This window comes from Phoxinus phoxinus (assembly GCF_949152265.1).
Source record: "Phoxinus phoxinus genome assembly, chromosome: 9".
Classification (NCBI taxonomy): Eukaryota; Metazoa; Chordata; class Actinopteri; order Cypriniformes; family Leuciscidae; genus Phoxinus; species Phoxinus phoxinus.
This window is the reverse complement of record NC_136884.1, coordinates 11486626-11505812: the sequence shown is the minus strand read 5'-3', so window position 1 is coordinate 11505812 and position 19187 is coordinate 11486626. Positions and strand designations below refer to the sequence as shown.

Here is a 19187-nt window from a genome sequence, read left to right as displayed (position 1 = left end):
AGAAGGATGGTTATTTATGTATGGTCGTAGATCATTCCAGAGAGGCCTGTTCACTCCCCCAGCCCCTTGTTACTGATAAAAACGAGTCTGTGCCATTTCAACGAGAGAGTTTTGTTTGAAAAGCACACTAATAGTAAGAAATCTGTCTTTTTTTAAACTTATTGGTTATTCCTTAATACAACAACACTTGAAACGGCAATACATTCAATAAGGATCACATCCGTAACACTAACATGGTAAGAACTGATACGTTTTACAGTTTTGTTGAATAGTTTTTATTCTACAATGGAGCCATGCCATTATATATATAATATCTAACCAAATACGTTTCGGGGGCCCACTTGTGTATGGGGAAAAAAAAAATCTATATTTCTTACCAGAACAGTCCGCAGGAATATCAAACTGATTTGGAGGTGATTCTGGGATTTCTTGAGGAGCACTACAGCCAGGAATCTCGAAGAAAAGCCCTATGGAACAGTAAGAAAAAAGCTTAAAAGCAGAGTTCACCCAAAAATGAAATGTCTGTCATCATTTACTCACCCTCATGTCATTCAAAGCCTGTAAGCCTTTCTTTCTTCAGCGGAACACAAAATATGATATTTTGAAGAAGTTGTACTTTTTCACCCATCCATGCAATGAAAGTCAACCCTTGTAAAAAAACACTTAATTGTTTTGCATGTGCATGGAGTGTAGTGTGTATATATCTTCTTTTTTTTAACTGTACTTGCAGATAATGTAATATTAATTAAACAAATAGTCACTTTAATGTGTACTTACACTGTTTCTTAACACATTTTCTAACCATTTCTAATAACTCCTAATAGTCAAAAGTTTTACTTTAAAGTACATTTTAAATTGTTTTGTCATGCATTAAAGTACATTTATTCTGATGTGTTGACCAACATACTAAACACATGTACTTGATCATTACAAATGTGTAATTACAAACATTTTGAATACATGACATACGTATCAATAGAAATTAGATTAAAGTATATTTTAGTTTATCAATGTGTGTCATATAATATAATAATATAAAAGTAATATAAAAACATTTTATTGCAGTTAACATACAATTAAGTGTGAAATTCAGTTTGGACTGAAGTATTTCCTTTAAAGTATGTAAGTTTATTCTTAAGTGCATTCGTTATTTTTAATGACAAAGTGTACTTCTTTTTCACAAGGTAATGGAGAAAAAAAAAATACATTGGACCCCACTGATTTGCATGAAGAAAAAAATAACACTAACATTAGAAGTAAGGACGGCCTGTTTAGGGTTTATCACGACTAACTTTTTTTGTAATGCAATGGCAGTGAGGGATCTCTGTGCCATGTCAACTGAGGAAGTTGTGAACACGTCTGAAGAGGAGCTACCTGGTGAGGAGCAATTCAGCAATGTGTTAGAGCAAGAAAAGTCCCAGCTGCAGTTTTCTGAGCAGGTGAACCATTCACTTCAACATGTCGTGTCGTTCTTGCACTTATTCTTTTCTATTTTAAAACCAAGAGCTTTTGTCAAATGAATAGGTCATGGGATCTCTGGCCAAAGCAAACGGATCTGACTCGTATACAGACTGCGGGATAAACTGTAACGGCACCACCGCAGTCGAACAGTCTTCAGTCCTTCACAATGCACCCGACGGGCGAGTGTTAAATGCCCTGAACGGACCAGAGAGACCTTTAACTCCGAATACAACACCTGAAAAGTGTGCCGAATCATTGCTCAGCATTACACCTGCAGAGAAAGGTCAGTTCTGCTTTTGTGGTTTATTTAGATGCTATCTCAAAGGTGAGGAATAACCTAGGGGAACTGCAGCTCGGGAGCGGCTCGTCCTTCCCATAACTGCCAAATAGAATCTCAGTTCTCTCTAATTTTCTCTGGTCTTGTGTACACCACTGATGCTTTAGAGATGCTTATCTTAATTACGCCTATCATAATACAAGCCTGTTAGTTTCCATAGGCCTTTGCCCACCCCTTGTACACACACATAAACGCTGTTTGACCGCAATTGTCTCTATGATTGCAGGGAAAAAGCTACGTCTTTACCACTTCCTGTTCGAGATGCTGGAGGACCCAGGCATGGCCCACTGCGTGTCCTGGGTTCCGGCCACAGCCGGCGTTTTTCGCTTTTCTGCAAGGCACAAGGAGCGTGTGGCAGAGCTGTGGGGCAAGAGGAAGGGCAACAGAATGCCCATGACCTACCAGAAAATGTCCCGTGCACTACGCAATTACGCCCGCTCGGGGGAGATCATTAAAGTGAAAAAGAAACTGACTTACCAGTTCAGTGTTGCTACCCTCTCTAGTTTACAGAATCCACATGGTATAAAGATACATAGAAATGAGAGCTGAATGATTGTCTCCAGTGTGTTAAGGTCATTATTTGTTCCTCTCATGATATCTTTATTGCCTTGGTAACAGGAGAAGGGTAAAATTAGTTTATCATTTTTTCTTGCTCAATTATGTTTAATAAGAAGGTGATACATATGGTGTTTTATATAACAGACTCTTAAGCTAATTATTTACTTTTTGCTATTATTTGCGTATCTTAATGCATAAAGTATGTCTTTAAACAGACATATATTTTTATTATCATTTTCTTTTGATATTTTTCTATTTTTTAATCAGCTTTTAAGCTGGCAGTTGAAAAGATCAAAACCAGTAAAAAAAAGAAGCAGATAAATGTCTGCTTCTTCCCGCACTTCTCATTTGTTCCCAGTAGGTGGCAAAGCTGCTACACTGCTACTATTTTGATTGTCACTCAGTGACTCACTACAGTTGTGCTTTTTTCCTTCTGTTTTTTGGACTTAATTATTAAGAACTTAATTAATAAAAAAAACAAATACAGTAAACAATCATTGATGCTGTACATTACAAATCCGCAAAAATCATTGCAAAGCATCTTCTATATATTTTTTGTTCACTTTAGTGCTATTATTTATACACTACTACTATTATTACTGTATTTTAGTTTAGGTTTTAGCAATTTAACTTTTTTAATTTTTAAGGTTTCCATTTAGCTTTAATGTATATTGTTCTTAGAACTTCAACTTATTTTATTACAATTAGTTGCCAAGGCAACATTTGTAATTGTTTTAAGTTTAGATTTTTCATATTAAAAGTATGTATTTTATAAACTTGTCTTTTATAAATAAAATTGTATTGGTGTACATTTGCATAACAGTCAATCTTTTTTTTGTGCTTTTGTCTATTCTATTTAGCTTTAAAAAAAAATTTTTTTAATACTTCAAATTCAACTTATTTCAGTTATTTGCCAAGGCAACATTTGTCATTTTCATTTATTGTTGTTTTTTAAGTTTACATGATGCATCTAATATTTGTATTTTATTTCAGCTGTATTTCAATTAACGAAAATTATTTTTAATAGTTTTAATTTTAGATTTACTTAACAACAAAGCCGGTTCAAATTCGGTGGGTCAAACCTGGGTCACATAAAAAAACAATGTTATATTATTGCATAATACATTGAAATATCAAAACAAGTGAAATCTGCAAACAAATTATGCTTTTCTCAGAACAAACTTTTCTTATTGATTTGTCCAATTACACTGTAAACAAAATATTGTTGTTTAACTTAAAAAAGTTAGTTATAGTTGTAAGTTATTTTGAGTTCATTGGAATTAAAAAATTTAGTTAATACAAATGAAGGAGATTGGTATAATAAATAGAAACTCAAAATATGATGTTATCTGAACCACATTAATTAAGTGACAAAGTTGTGGTTACAAATCATGAAAATAATTTTTTTTACAGCGTAGGTAATTTTTGGTGAATGCATGAAGCCAAACAAAAACTTTGTCAATATTTTGAGCATAATCTAATTTTGACATTGTGAACTTATGAAATGCTAAATGTGCATGTGCTGTCTTTCTTCACAATAAATGGCCTTTGGTTTGAAAATTTTGTTGCATACTGCAACAGACTTTTAAGCCTGGTTTAAGCATTCAAATGCTTTTTGAAGCCACTGTAAGCAGCTGTTGTGTTTTTTTCTTCACTGGCATCAGTGAAGTTGGACCCAGAGCTGTTGACAGCACCCTACCAAAAGACAGATTCTTGGTTTGATCTCTCTGACTGACTGACCAGCCACAGGGTACTCCTCACACATGGTAATTTACCATTCAGAGATGGTGTTTCTCGCCCTTTATAGTCCCACAGTGTTTTATTCAAAGGAAGGAGTGAAATCTATTTCTGCAGTGAGTATTCGTGCTTTACTGGCTCACTATATCTAAAGCACTGCAGGGAGAAGCTCCATTCTATTGAACGTACTGAATCTTAACGAGATGCTGAAATTCTGAGGCGATATCAATTCGTCTTTGTTTAGGTTCCTGTGTGTCTGTGCGTGTGTATGTGTGTGTGCATTTGTCAAGGCAGGTGCCACTGTGACTCTCTCGTCTGAGCTTTTTATGGTGACCATGAGAGCTAAATCCCCTTGGGCGACATGAACCTTTAACCAGCAGTCTGGTCCAAATGGTTTTGTGTGAACTTTGTGGCAGGCCCACATGATACTTCCCCAGCACCCTGTCTTAAGAGCTGTACACAACAGGGTTATAAATGGGCCCCTCGTTGGAGGCTCTGCTACCAATAAAGGCCAAAAAAATCATGCTTAAAATCAGTCAAGATGGTTTGTGATAGAGGAGTATGGCACAACATTCATAACCTCCTTATATCACACACAGCCAGGTCAGAAATAGTTTCCAATTTAATTTAGTTAATGCGACCATACTTTTGGTGTGACATGCTTTTGTGAAAAATTCCCTTTTATGGAAAAATATTATTTTATGGCAAGCGTTGCTACGGATAGAATGACTGCTGACTAATTCATCGTTCAAAACAAGAACAGCCTGAAATTACTAAAGAAGACTCCTGGCTTAATATGTAATATGCTACTGGCTCAGCAGAACCATCTTATATGTCTTGCTGCCGTTCATGTGACCGTCTGAGAAGTTAAAATTTTCTCAATCTTTGCCATATTCAGGTCAGCAGGTCAACTAGAAGTTCACAGACAACACAAGTTTATATAGGTTTAACATGCTTATAAAAAATGTTGATATAATTAATAAATATCAGTTATGAAGAGTCACACCACATCTTACATTTTACAACCTGAAATAACTTTGTCATGTCATAAAAAGGACAAATTATTTGATATTTTAAGAGACTTGCTTGGGACACAGATTATGCCAAACTAACTATAAGGAATACGGTTCTTTTTAATAATTGAGTTTGTTTGATGTTTGTTATCAGGACATTTGTATCAAATTTTTACATTACGCACCACAAAAAAAATCAGTATTAATTTTATGATATTCTGAATAAAAAATGTCATGTATTTTCTGAAATTAATAGATTACAATTAGCATAATGTCATTACTTTCAAGCAGATTGATTTCAAATCTTTATTATTTGAGATACATTTCAAATTTCTGGAAATAATAAATCAAATTAAATGTAACTGCTCACTAAGACTATTAAAGCTTTGGGGACTCGCTGTGTAAATTGCTGTCACGTCTGCAAGAAGCAGGGCCTGATTTATAGTGAAAATGAAAGCGTTAACAGGATAATTAGAGTCTTGACAATGACAACAATCCCACCATCTTTCCATACTTGATATGTCAAAAGTCAGAGTTCAGGATGGCCTTCTAATTATAGACTTTAAAAGCATTGCTCAGGCATCTTAGCAGAATTTATAGTCCTGGTTTGTTCATATCACCCTCATCCACATTGCATCCACATCATCTCTGGCACTTGGCTGCAAGGTGAAGTGAATGTTTCCTATTTTTCTCACTAAGCCCTAAATATCCCCCAAAGGCCTTCTAGGGAAAGGGTGGAGCTTAGACACTGGGAACCCCTGGATGACAGCATCACTTAACAATATCTATTTCATTCACCCTATAGTCAATGCCCTTGACATGGGCCTTGTGGCAGGGTCGTCTCTTCATTACAAACACATTGTTGGCAGTATATTACTCAAACAAACAAAAACAAAAACGTATAAACGTTAAAAAAAATATATAATATTATATTTTACTATTATTATTGTATAATTTTTTATTATATCATATTTTTAAATTATAGAAATATACATAAATTGTATTTTTTTTGCATTCATTTTATATTTTATTACATTTTATTCAATGTTACTTTTTATATATCATATTATATATTATTATAAATTAAAAAATAAATAAATGGAAAATGTGACATTTTCTATATTTTTATTTTATTAAATTGTATTATATTGTATATTATTTTATATTCATTTAAAACTTACATTTGTTATTTTATTACATTTGATTAAATATTATTTATTATATATCTTATTATATTATTATAAATTATTAAATATATCGTTCTATACATTACAATTATGCCAATTATGAAATTATACATTTAGATTATAATATTTTTATTTTAAGATTTAAGTGTCAGGCATTCTGTATATAAATAAGTTATGTCTCTTTGTGACATTTTCAAAGCAATGCCAACTTGTCAACAGAAATACCGTCTTTTTTTCTGCAATGCAACGTTATCCAAAAGCCCCTCTCGCTGTCTGACTCCAGCTGGTGAGGAGACAGGGCACAGTGAGCCACATCTAATCCCCAGGACTTTAGCAGAGAAGGGGAGGGAGCTGTTAGGGATCTTTTCGGGCTCCATTATCAAAGAGAGAGAGGAGTGGCTAGGATGAGAGCTATATAAACCCCATTTATTCATCACTCCCAGATCTGTTACTTTCTCCTTCACGTTCCTGTGTTGCCCTCATCCTCATTGGCTTCCGCAGTCTCTGGTGCAACTTTACTCACCTCTGTTTCTCCATCATAACACCCCCTGGCTAAAGGACACCCCCTGCCACACACACTGGGCAGCCCAGACTCACCCCTGAACCCCTCCAACTGGTGCCTGGTCCACCGGAGAACGGCTCAACATGCCTGAGCCCACAAAGAAAGGTGAGAACGAATTCTGTCCGTCATCACGCCACAGATCTTGTAGTCTGATGGGAAAACTGGAACAAAAGGTAGAGAAATGTTTTAGGATGGCAAGACATTATTATCATTATTCTACCAAATCAAGACATACAACAACATTTATGAGTGATATCACCTCAACCTTACTAACAAACATGCTGATAACAAATTAGCCGCACTGTGTTGTTGATTTGCTTCACCTGTTTTGATTCTAATCTAAAATATATGAGCCAAATAGGCTTGAACTAACATGGACTTCACCTTGGTGAGCTTGCCCAACTGCATTTGACACACATACATCATATACAAAGTTGAGAAAGTAAAGAATGCAGATAATTGAGTATTATCAGTTGTGTGAGATGAAATAAACAGTATACAGAATATAACGTACTACAAAATATAGAGTATAATGTATAGGTCAAGGTGGTTGGTTAGAAGTAAGTGCTGCTTTGCTGCATCCCTACAGTCATGAGAATGACCCAAGTAGACATAAAAATCTCAGGGATGATCAGGAATTCTGGGAGCGTCTTTGGGATTCACATTGTGCTGGATGATGAGGTGATTCAAACAACTTTATTCAAAGCAACTATTGTCATGACTGTTGCTATGATGGATGGCATAGTCAAGGCGATTAGGAGAGCACAGTCAGCTGAGCTACACACGATTCTGGGTATGGAATGGTGGTGACTTACCCGGCGCTGGGTTACAAGTCCTAGAGCCCAGCTTTACTGCGGTGCCAGAGGCATCGCTGATGGATGATGCAATGCCGATGGCCCAGTGGGGATGCTACGCCTCCAGATGGACAAATATTTCAGGGGTGATGACATAGAGATCAGCTTCCACTGCCTAATGGATGGATGGAGAAATATGAGGATGCGGCATTGTGTGTTCTTGTCCTTTGAGTTTCATTGCATTATTATTATTATTATTATCATGGAAAATTATTATTATGCCAGACAGATTTGGACATTTGGAACTGCGTCCCCATGAGCACAACAGCTCTTATGCGATGAGATTTCATCATTCTTGACATTCACCGTTGACATTCAATTTTATTTTTGGTCAGGCTTTAGCTTTTGTCTGAGAATGACTCATATTTTAATATCTGCCTCTAAACATATGCACGTTGGAAAGGATCCGTCCACCAACGGACAATGGGGATTATGAAGCAGAATGAGGGCGATCTTGAAAACTGATGTTATGGCTGCTATTTTGATGATGCTCATAAACATGGTCATAAACAGGGAGGTGGCACGATTCATTTCTGTAAATGGTTTGGACGACGAGCACGTCTGCATCGCAAATGCCATCCAGTTGATTGTGCAGATTTTTAAGGTCTTGAATGACATTTTTTTGGATAGGATGCACATGGTGACTAAAACTATCTGTCCATCAAGGCAAAAGGCCTAAAATAATTTTCTTAATCAGTATTTTTGTCTTGTTTTCCAGTGAAAACATCTAAATATTCTGAAAGGGGTTTTGTTTAGGAATGACATAAGGTTGATTAAATGTTGACTGAATTAAAATTTTGGGGTGAATTATCCCATTAAAACAAGATAAAATTGGATAAGAATATTATCTTCAATTAATTTAATACCTTGATTTTAGAATTAACAAACAAATTTATAAAGGTTAATGTTTAAAACAAGACATAAAAACAAACCTTTTTACTATTACCATTTACTTCTTACAAGTAAATGTATCTTGTTTTAAGGATGTTTCAATATTTTTACCGGAAAACAAGACATGGAATTGTGATTAAGAAAAAGCTTTTTGAAGTAAAAGTAGTTCCTTTCTCAAGTAACAAACAATGAGACTTCGAATTGATTCCTGTGAAAGATGAAAACAAAGTAGTTGATGTGCCAACTGTAATATTTAAAGTACAATGGATTTCATATACAGTAGATGCCTTTCATAAATAACCTCAACAGAGAGTGAGTATTAATTAGACCATGTCTGTTTGAAAAAGAAAATGATTGTTCTCATAAATTTGAGGGAACAGCTGATGGGGGGCAGTTGGGGTTGCCATGTAGCGTTGACTCCAGGCTTTAAAAGGCTGGATGAGGGATGAACAGGGCTGGACCCCCAGGGAACTGGATTCCAGACCCCTGGAATAGTTCAGAATGAGCAGACTTTTAATCCCCATTGCTCTCTCTCTTCTCTCTGTTAGTCCTATCTTTCATCCAGTGACTTTAGGTCTCTATCATGCTGAGAATCCCAAGCTCTTGTTTGTTTGAACTTTGATCTCTGTGATAAATAATATGGAGGATGGAGGTTATTATGACTTATCTCCACATATGACAGCATCCCACAGGAAAACAACAATGGAAGGAAACAAAAACTTTAGTAGCCTGTATCAGTGAAAGTTTAACTCTGGAGGTGTATCAGGGTAATAGCTGCCCTTTGACTAATGACTTAAAGATACAGTCAAAGGTGAAATAATCCCCATGTCAAACCCACCCTACATTAGAGTGGCGTATATCCAGGGTCCAAAATTAACTTTTTCACCGGCTAATGGTGGGTGAATGGAGAAACAGGGAAACAGATCAGGTCATTGTGTCACTCGCAACATCATATATCCTGGTCTCTATCTCTCTGTGAACTTGCACTGAATTTATGTGAGAAATATTCCACAAAAAAAATATGAAGTCCTAGGAAAATAACATTTTAGGTATCCTATACAAATCTTTTTTCAGATGTTTCATTTGTAGGTGGTCTGTATGACATTAGTTTTGAATTATGCATGTCAATAACTTTAACTATTGTGCATTATGTAACAGTTCCTTATGAAGTTACCAGCCAATTGGCCTCTTTTACTTGAGCGAGTGTTAATTTTGGACCCCTCATTTCTCACTTTCACTTTTTTCTCATTCAAAGTCCAAGTGTCATTCCTTCATGTCAGATCCCACTCATAAATCAACACCAAGAGAAACAACACATTCCAGCTTTCATCTGCTCTCTGATGTCTGTCATTATCTGTGCAAGCAAAGTGAGCACGACTTCTACGTGCAATTGTACTTTGTTTCTGTAAAACTACAACAATTAAAAAAAAGACTGATTCTTAAACTAAAAGCTGCATCTATGCCCTCTTAACCTTTCGATTATGGAAGTTTTCCAGTCTGTGTTATTTGTGACAATCAAAAGTTAGCCACAGTGCATTCGCTTATCAATTAAAAAGTATGTAACAGAAAATGTTCTTTAATAAATGAGGTCTAAATTCTATCTATATTGAACTGGATGACTAGTAACAAGTGTTTGTGTGTGTGTGTGTGTGTGATGGGGGGGGTTCAACATGAGCATGTCTGTCCTCACGACAGCAGTAGGGACAGCTGAACATACCTGCATACTGTTGTGCTGCACTGCGATGGTAAAACAATACCTTTCAGAATTGTCGTTACTGCTGGATGAGCCAGGGAGGATCTCGAAACGGGCAGAATGCCACACAGGCTAGCTTAACGGTGACATAAATGACTCTTTAATGGGTGGAAGGACCCACGTCATTTGCCAAATCTGAGCCAAGGTGTCCAAAAGACATGACCTGTAGGATGGCATCATGCACAAGATAACAAAAGAGAGATACATAAAATAAGATTAGATATCTCACAAGACTAACTCACATGCAAAGACATTTCGATTTAATATTATTACATTTATATAGTGCTTTTCTCACAATACGCACAAGACAAAAAAGAGGGAGATAAAATAAGATTAGCTGTCTCAAAAGACTTATTCACATGCAAAAAAAAATCTCAATGTAAAATATTAATAATTATTATTAGTAAATAGATAAAATAAGGATTAGGCGTCTCAAAAGACATGCAAAAAACATGTTTTTTGCATTGTCACGACATGCACAAGACAAAAAAAAGAGGTAAAATAATTACCGGTACGTGAACAAATTCTGAGCCTCAAAAGACTAGCCTATTTAACTTGCATAAAAACAAGTATACTGATAATAATTATTAATTACAAACTGTTTAGTAGGGAGATCATTACAATAATCATGACTATTACTATTATTATATTTTTAATGATCAAATCCCTACTCTCAGATGATAGTTAGATAGACGATCTAAATGTATCTTTACATTTCAAATGGTCCCATATAATCGTGTACCAAGTCTCATGAATTCAAGCAAACTTTATGCATTTTGACGAGTCTTTTGAGTTTTTAGTTTTTAGCTACTCTATATGATGACGACTGAGGAGACATTGCCATATAGGACATGATGTCGCTACAGTAAAGTGTGCGAGTGACAATGAACTGAAGATAATACCCAGTGAAGGAAAGATGGACTGACAGAGACAGCAAAAAAACGAGGGAGCTGAAAGCTGAGAGATGTCAAAAATGTCAATAGGCTAAACGCAGGTTGTTCACATTGGCTCCTGACAGCAGGGGGCAGGAATGGAGCGGTAGTTCTTCGAGTGCTTCACAGAGATCCTTTTGTGCCATGCTCAGACTAGGCTGGCATCCTCACAGAATTCACAGCAGCCCATGCCAAGGCAACAGGAGCGGGTCTCTGAGACAAAGCTGCTGACATTAACATCACGTAATAACCCAGAGGAAGGTTTTGTTGCTCTTTAAGAGTTCAGGAGACCTAGTGGAGTTCACAATGGTCCAAGTTCAACTTGGTCTCAAATGTTCTTCCTAAACATCCCTGGAAGTTTGAGATCTCTGACTTTGAGTACAGATTTATGAGACCTTTAAAATTGTGTGACATAGTCCAGATCTCCTTTGAAACTCTAAAGGAGACACATGTAAGATTAGCTGTTTTTGAAATGTAAAACTGAGAAGCAGGATATTCCAAAAGTCTCCATTTATTCTCATTGCTCTCAAGCGATGAAATGTTAAAGAGATCTCATTTGTGAATTTGCATTCCTAGTACCGGTACTTCATGTTCAGGTTTCTATCCAGCAACTCAAAATGATTGCTCAAAATCCCATCACATGACCTCATGTTTGTCTTTATATATGCATAAATGTAGCATCACAGCGTTCTAGGTAAATTCAAGAGATTAGATAATTTGCAGCTTTGTTTGCTTTAAAAAGAGTCAGGTGCCCATCACGTGTCCATGCTATGGTAATCTATAAATAAAACAGCTGGTTTCATATAGAACTATCATACCAAGGGATGTACAGTATGCGCTCATTGATCTCGTTAGGCTTTTATTTAACTCTTCTAATCACATTAGGGTCTGTAAGAACACTTTCATCATGCTCTGCTGGGTTTACTGTAACTCTGCCAACATGTGTTTCTTTAAACTGTTTGCTATAAGTCTAGACATATGCAACTAACCCAATACTGCACACACTGACACCCAGATTAAACCTGAATGCTTTACAGACTCATATATTTCTGCACAAATAAGTATAGTAGCCCAAAAAGTATATACAGACAGTAAAATGTCATTATATTGGATAACAAAATATTAAACCAAGTTGCTTTTATTTTAAAGACAGCACAAGTATATTTGTTTGCAAATGACACTTGGATTTTTTTTTTTAATGGAAAGATCTTCAGACATCAAGTGTCAAAAAAATATAATTGGGGGCCACAGTACAATCCAATATTGTAGAAACATTTAAAGATTCATTAGCCTGCCTAAAATAAAGTAAACTTCATGGAGCTGTTTTTCTTTCTTTTTTTTCCCCTGACAGATGATGGCCAACCTGAAGGTGAGTGGTGAATTTCTTCAGAAAACCTTGTTTGCCTCACAATGGATAGTTTTTTTTTACGAGTGAATGGATAAACGAGATTCAATAGTTGGGAGGGAAAAAAAACTTTAAACAGTTTGACTAGAAATCATCGGCTACTTAAATGAAGAGAAAACAGAAAGAACACATTTTATTATAGACTAGCTAAGCTATTGCTAATGTATTAGCTCCAGTGTAACAGTTCTATCGTCCAGCTCGGTGTATGGTTTGGTTTAAATGGAGGCTGCTACTTCAAAATATCAAAACATTAATTCTTATCATATAATCAAGTAATCCAAGGCCATTACTAGTCTGGTTGTTTTGAGTCAAAATATGGCGCCGCCAGTTTGCTGTTCTCTAACGTAATGTGTATTGTGTAGGCCTATTGGAAACGATTGGCAAAGTGGAGATACACGTGAAAGTAGCAGCGTGACAGCTGGAAACAGTGAAACAAAGTTTCGCGGCCAAAACATTTAAGGTTCGGTAACATTAGAATACTTCAGGTGTTTTTTCGCGGTCATAAAAGGTAAATTGTTTATTATCAATATTGTAGCAATGTAAAGAGCTCAAACAGATGTTAGGCTACTTACAAATCAAGAAGCTTTCAGTTGTTCACTGTGTCGATCGATAATTCGAGAAATTCACGACCGCGTGGATTCCTGTTGAAATGACTGGATTTCGCCAGCGAAAATTAGCCGGAAAACGAAACGTTACCGCACCTTTGCCATATATAATTAATAATTAAATAATCCTGAAATTATACAAAAACCATTATACAATACAGTATCGGTCAAAAGTTTGGAAACATTCATGTTTTGAAAGAAATTACACATTCAATACGGTCATAAGTGCACAGCACTGGTATAGCCTAAAAGTGCAAACATGCATGGTGGCCACAGCAGTGCAAATAGGAAGTATTCAACAGATGAGTCAATGCAATGCCTTGCTCAGTTATCAACCATGGTCCGAATGCCTGTATTCTGTCCAGATGATCATGGGTTGTTGATTCAGATGACATTTCTGACCCATGTTGCCAATGTACTAAAACATACATCCTCTCCTTAGAAAAATGATAATCATTGTTAAATGATGTCCATTTCATGCATCAGAGATCATTTCATTTTCTTTTACTCTCCAAAAATGGAATTCTCCATTTTCCTCTGTCCTGACAGTGGACTTCCTAAATGAAAGACAAGCAGAAGTGTTTTGCTTGTATTTTATCATTGATGGAGGTCCACTGTGTGTTTTTGTGTACAGTATGTAATCACATTTATATCTGTATAGGCTATAAATGTATATAAGTGTCTTTGAGTGAGTATGTTGTATCGTCTCCTGTCCTTCAGCATATGTATGTCTGTTTGTGTTGCTGACGCTTCATGCTTTGAAACTTGCATTCCTCCGCTATGTCTGTCACATACTCAGAGAATGTTGCCCCAGTCTCTGGTGACGCCCCATCTGAGAACTCGATTGAGATCACACCAAAAGGTAGGTGTTCAACCACTCTTTCGCTTCACAGTTTCACCCACGGCACTCTTACCTCACGTGTGTGAGAGTGTTTGTGTTTTCCACCAAATTATCTCTTTGTGACCACAACAGTTCAGGTAAAGCATCTCACATACAGTACAAACTACGGTAAACAAACACACACACACACACACACATCATGGCCCAAAAGGTTCAAACGAACACTACGGTGGTCCACACACCTTAACCCACACCTGCGTCAGTACTAATGCCTGTTCTGGTTTATGGATGACCAGATTTTCTTGAGTAAATGCACATCTGTATATGGAGAAGTTTAATGTGAAGGTAGAGTATATGAAAAGAAGCAAATGACACCCACAGAAAGACATCTGTAGGCATCAACTGTTTATTGCGTTTTCAAAATAAAGCTGACTGCATTAGTAATGCTAAATTCACGTTATGGCTGTAGTTGGTGTGTACACATATGTGGATGTTTAAACATTACAATTAAAATTGTATATTAATATGTATATTTTAATTAAGAAAATAGATTGTAAATAAACATACACTACAAAACATCTGTAAAGCTTTTGTGCTGGAGAATAAATGAATATTTAAGATTTTAAATAATATGTATAGTAATATTTAGGCCTATTATATTACTAAATTATATATTTTAAATAAATATGTACTAAAACATCTGAAAACTTTTTGTGTATGAGAATAATGAATAGAATTTTGAATTGGTTTTAATCTTGCACAAGTGTACAGATGCTTGCAGAGTTGGATGTGCTTTGCTTCTTTTTGGGATTTACAGTTTCATAGATGTACAGTGACTAGATCTGTTTTGGTCACCTGACTAAATTCAAACGGACGTGAAAAATGCCTTATTATTAGCATAACATTTCATATCAATAAATATGTATATTAAAACACATATTTGACTTATTTTTGCACTTAATTGACCAGTTTAGTTACTCTACATCTATATGTGTGTGTGTGCATGTGTAATCAGCTGGGTTGAAGTTGGCTTCCTGAAGTCTTGCTGCTCTAGCCTGGCTGTGTTTGCTGTACAGAGGCTAAAGTGGCAACCAAAGACACAGAGGTCATAGTGACCGTCACAGAACCAGAGGCAGCCGCTGCTGAGGCTCCACAGCCACAACCCATAATAATTGTGGTGACTGAAATAGAGCCAGTAGAGGGTGAGGTCACAGACACAAGGCCAATAGTGACAGAGCCTGTAGAGAATGGGCACAATGAGCCAGAGCCAACACGGGCTGAGAAGCTTGTCGAGGTGACTGAGGTAAAAGAAGAGGAGCCCAGCACCTCAAAAGTTCCTGGTGAGTATTACTAAGAGTAAAACTCCAATAACAAGTTGTCAGTGTTGGGGAAGCTACCTTTAGACTGTAGTTTGCAAAAGCTACGAGGGTTGCAATTGGGCAACAACATTTAACTTGCTTGAAAACATAGCGGTATTGTCGTGAATGCTCTGTTCACATTCAGCCATGATTGTGATAAGATGGATGCTGTTCATCTGGTCATGTGACTTTTAAATAATTAAAAGACAACCCACTCCATATAGAAGAAAACAGCTTTTTTTAAGTCTTCATTCTTGTGTAAAACATACTTACATTTTTCTCATTTTAACCATTTTTTTAACAAATATATTTACTGTACAAACACTGTAATTTTTAATATCTTTATTTTTTTCTAATTTTAAATATAAATACACAATGTTTATATATATATCATTTTTTATATACACTACCGTTAAAAATGAATGGTTAAAATGAGAAAAATGTAAGTATGTTTTACATACTTAAACGGGATTTGGGTTGGTAAGATTTTATGTTTTTGAAAGAAACCTCTTATGCTCATCACGGCTGCATTTCTTTTTTGCACTTTTTTTTCTTACTTACACTACATCAATTATTGCTGGGGGGGGAAAAGTTGAGCTACTGTTACAATGCTAAACGTTTGTAGTGAGTAAGATTATAGTTACTGTCTCCCCAACACTGCAAGTTTAATACGATCCAGGTCAAGTACATGTGGGCAGCAAAGTTGATTTCTAGCAAAACTTTCATAATCACTGATAGCAATACAACAAGCATTAAACTCGACATAACCAGTAGTATTTTCCATCATATTTTGTTTTATTGATTATATATATTTGTCTAAATAAGTCTACATATCTGATTTGTTTTAGTTTCCTGCCTAATAACATCAGGCAAAGGGACTGCCAATGAAAATTAGCCTTTGACTATAACTTGGGTACATTTTCATCTATTTGGATGTTGAATAATGTGCATTGTCCCATTCAAAATAAATAAATATATTTTTTTAAATCTGATATAGACAGATCTGTAATAATGTTATAACGGCACCACATGTTTTGACCCAGGTGTTCCTAGAGTACAGCAGATAGCATGCAAAGACTCAAAGCTTTCTCTCACTTTAACCTGTACAGGAAAGTCCTTCACATCAAATTATTTTCAAAGATCCTTTTTTTCTTACAACTTTAGGTTGCAAATGTTACATTTAATTCCACTTTCTGTAGTCCTTTAAGCTCAGTACTGACAGTGCCTGTAAGATATGTGACCTTTAGCGTGCATGTGTGTGATGTAAATCCCAGAGCAACTCCAAAAGAGTAAGAAAAGTCCAAACTAAGACATTGTAATCCAGTAGTAGTCTATATGTATTTGTGTGTCCTCTAACATTTGAATTTATACTGATCAGCACCTTCACTGAAGAAGTCTGCTAAGACAATAGTTACCCCATTAAAAGGTATGCCAATGGAAGACACAGAGAAGTATATCAGTCAATGTGCATTTTGTGTGGAGATGTGTGTACTGTATGTGCTTTTGAGCATCACTGTGCTTTCTCTGAAGATTTAATTATGTGGCTTTTTTCAAGTAGTTAAGTACAGACAAGTTGCTGAAGATTAAATATGTTCCTGCAGCAACAAAATGAATCTTCTGCAATAAGTCTCTTTGTGAATTGCAAAATAATGCTCATGGGTTTCACCGAAGCCAAAAGATAACCTCACACTTCCTTCCATCCACATGTTGCTTCATGGCCTGCATGGCAGGCCATCAGATAAGCATGTGGTCGTATACATTTTGCTTCTGTCTTTTATCGCACTTCATCCTCACACACGTATACACAACTGCAACATAGTCACATGCCATTCATCTCATTTGTGTCAAAAACACACGTAAACATTGCCAGCATTTCCATCTTTTATTTGTAAGCGGGTTCATGGTGGATTTAAAGTTCATGTTTGACTGTGCAAATGCTTGTGTGTTTGGTCTACGGCTGGAAATGGAGTTCAGTGATAGGTGGGTGTATGTGTCAATCACACCTTTATTTCAGATAAAGATGATGATGTCACCGCCAGCACCCCATCACCTCCACCTCCAGCAGGTTGGTAGCCATGATGACCCATCCTCATTAAATCACTGTTGTTCTCTACTAATGTTGTTGCTATGAACTTGTCAGTGATAAAACAAGCCCAAGGTTGCGCTAAATAAATGTTTTGCAAAGGAACGCATGTATGCAAAAACATATGCACTTAATGTTTGTGATTTTTGCCTGACACCTACAAGCATTTAGACCCTTTATATAAAATATAATCATATATCTATATAAAGGAAGAGTTGACATCTGATCATGTCTGATTTCTGACATACATGTAATACTATGCTTGTGCAAACATGCATAACGTTTTTGCATATAATACATTATTTTAATGATGTTTAAAAGTCAAAGTAAAAGCTAATTCAAAAGGAAAAATTTAATAGAAAAAAAAGCTTAATCTGTCAAAGTATGCAATATTTTATTAAATGGAATTTCTTTTCTATTTTAGGCCGATAAACAACCCTTACCTTGGCGAAACAGATACTCATAATGAATAATATTTTATTTTCTTTCACAGAGAATGGCAGCACACCCAAGAAACTTTCTATTGACCTTCCTAGTAAGAGTCTTTTATTAATTAATGCCCTCATTACTCTTGATCCAGGGGTTTATTTTTAGATTATATGCAATCTATTCATTTGAGCAAACAGGTTCAGGATTAATGAGGTTACTTATAGCAGATAGAGATCATTGCCCTGTGAATTTACATTTACTTCCAGTGCACCATTACAACATATGTGGAAATTCCTCTGAGGATGCTGGAAATTCTGTCTTTTGTGTCACCATAAAACATATTTCTTACGACATAAAGCGTTACTAAATTATAATATTTGTCATTTTTTTTAATAAAATTAAAGCTATAACTGTAATTGCAAATGAAAAACTAATAGGTGTATGTAAATATATCAATATTTTTTATTGCAATCAAGCACAATGATTCCTGAAAAGACATTTGAACGTACGGAATGACGCATGACATTAACAATCTGTTCCTGCTTTCAGTTCATGTTTTATATGTGCAATTGTGTGTTACAGTGTGTTAGCCGCAATGGACTTTACAGTACTATTTCTTACAATATGCTGTAAATTTCTCTCTGTCTCTGTTTAGATGATAGCGACCCTGAGTCAACCAGGGGGAGAAAAGACTCAGGTAATTCTATAAGTTTACAGTAGACGCTTTAACGGATCCCTAGAAACCAGAAGCAAAGGCCGAAATAGGTCTAGTCAAATAATCATAAGACGCTTTCACTGCCTCATTTTCCCACAGTGGACAGCCAAATGGGACCGGTAAACAGATACATTTGGCAAGAGCGCTGTAATAATCCCAAACCCCATCTTGAAAGAAACTGGAGGGGTTTTGGTGATCATCTGCTTTTTCATACTCCATGGGAAAATGAATGGCACAGTTGTGTCATTTCAAAAATCCGTGAAATCTCATTGAGCAATCAGAATGTTTTCCGAAATGATTATGCTGCGCAATGTATATTTACACATGTTAACTGATTCTCTCTTTTCCCTCTTAAAGGTCATTGTTCAGTGTCTTTATGCTTTCCATGTTGCTTTGTGGCAGCAATGTGCGATGACGATGTGTCACTGTGTGTTTGTTGGGTATTATGTGTGTCAGTACAGACAAT

At 35.9% G+C, this 19187-nt stretch overlaps 2 protein-coding genes across 11 annotated transcripts in view; both read left to right on the top strand.

Moving 5' to 3' along the window:
- Positions 1–347: 347 nt before the first annotated feature.
- On the top strand, positions 348–2483 carry spi2 (Spi-2 proto-oncogene; the record flags this gene model as incomplete). Its single annotated transcript, XM_079622988.1, has 4 exons — positions 348–477; positions 1255–1439; positions 1525–1744; positions 2025–2483. The coding sequence occupies 4 exons, from the start codon at positions 348–350 to the stop codon at positions 2345–2347; spliced, it is 858 nt and encodes a 285-aa protein (XP_079479114.1). The 3' UTR covers positions 2348–2483.
- Positions 2484–6734: 4251 nt separating this feature from the next.
- The window catches only part of mybpc1 (myosin binding protein C1), a 35314-nt gene continuing 22861 nt past the window's right edge, over positions 6735–19187 (top strand). For 3 of the 10 annotated variants that reach the window (XM_079624166.1, XM_079624169.1, XM_079624163.1), the window contains exons 1-8: positions 6735–6960; positions 12637–12654; positions 14095–14157; positions 15213–15476; positions 16873–16920; positions 17509–17559; positions 18071–18112; positions 18662–18703. In XM_079624166.1, coding sequence (XP_079480292.1) covers positions 6939–6960; positions 12637–12654; positions 14095–14157; positions 15213–15476; positions 16873–16920; positions 17509–17559; positions 18071–18112; positions 18662–18703 — 550 coding nt within the window. In that variant the 5' untranslated portion in view covers positions 6735–6938. Of the gene's footprint in view, positions 6976–12636; positions 12655–14094; positions 14158–15212; positions 15477–16872; positions 16921–17508; positions 17560–18070; positions 18113–18661; positions 18704–19187 lie in introns of all 10 variants that reach the window. The other 7 variants (XM_079624165.1, XM_079624168.1, XM_079624167.1 and 4 more) reach the window with 6 other exon arrangements.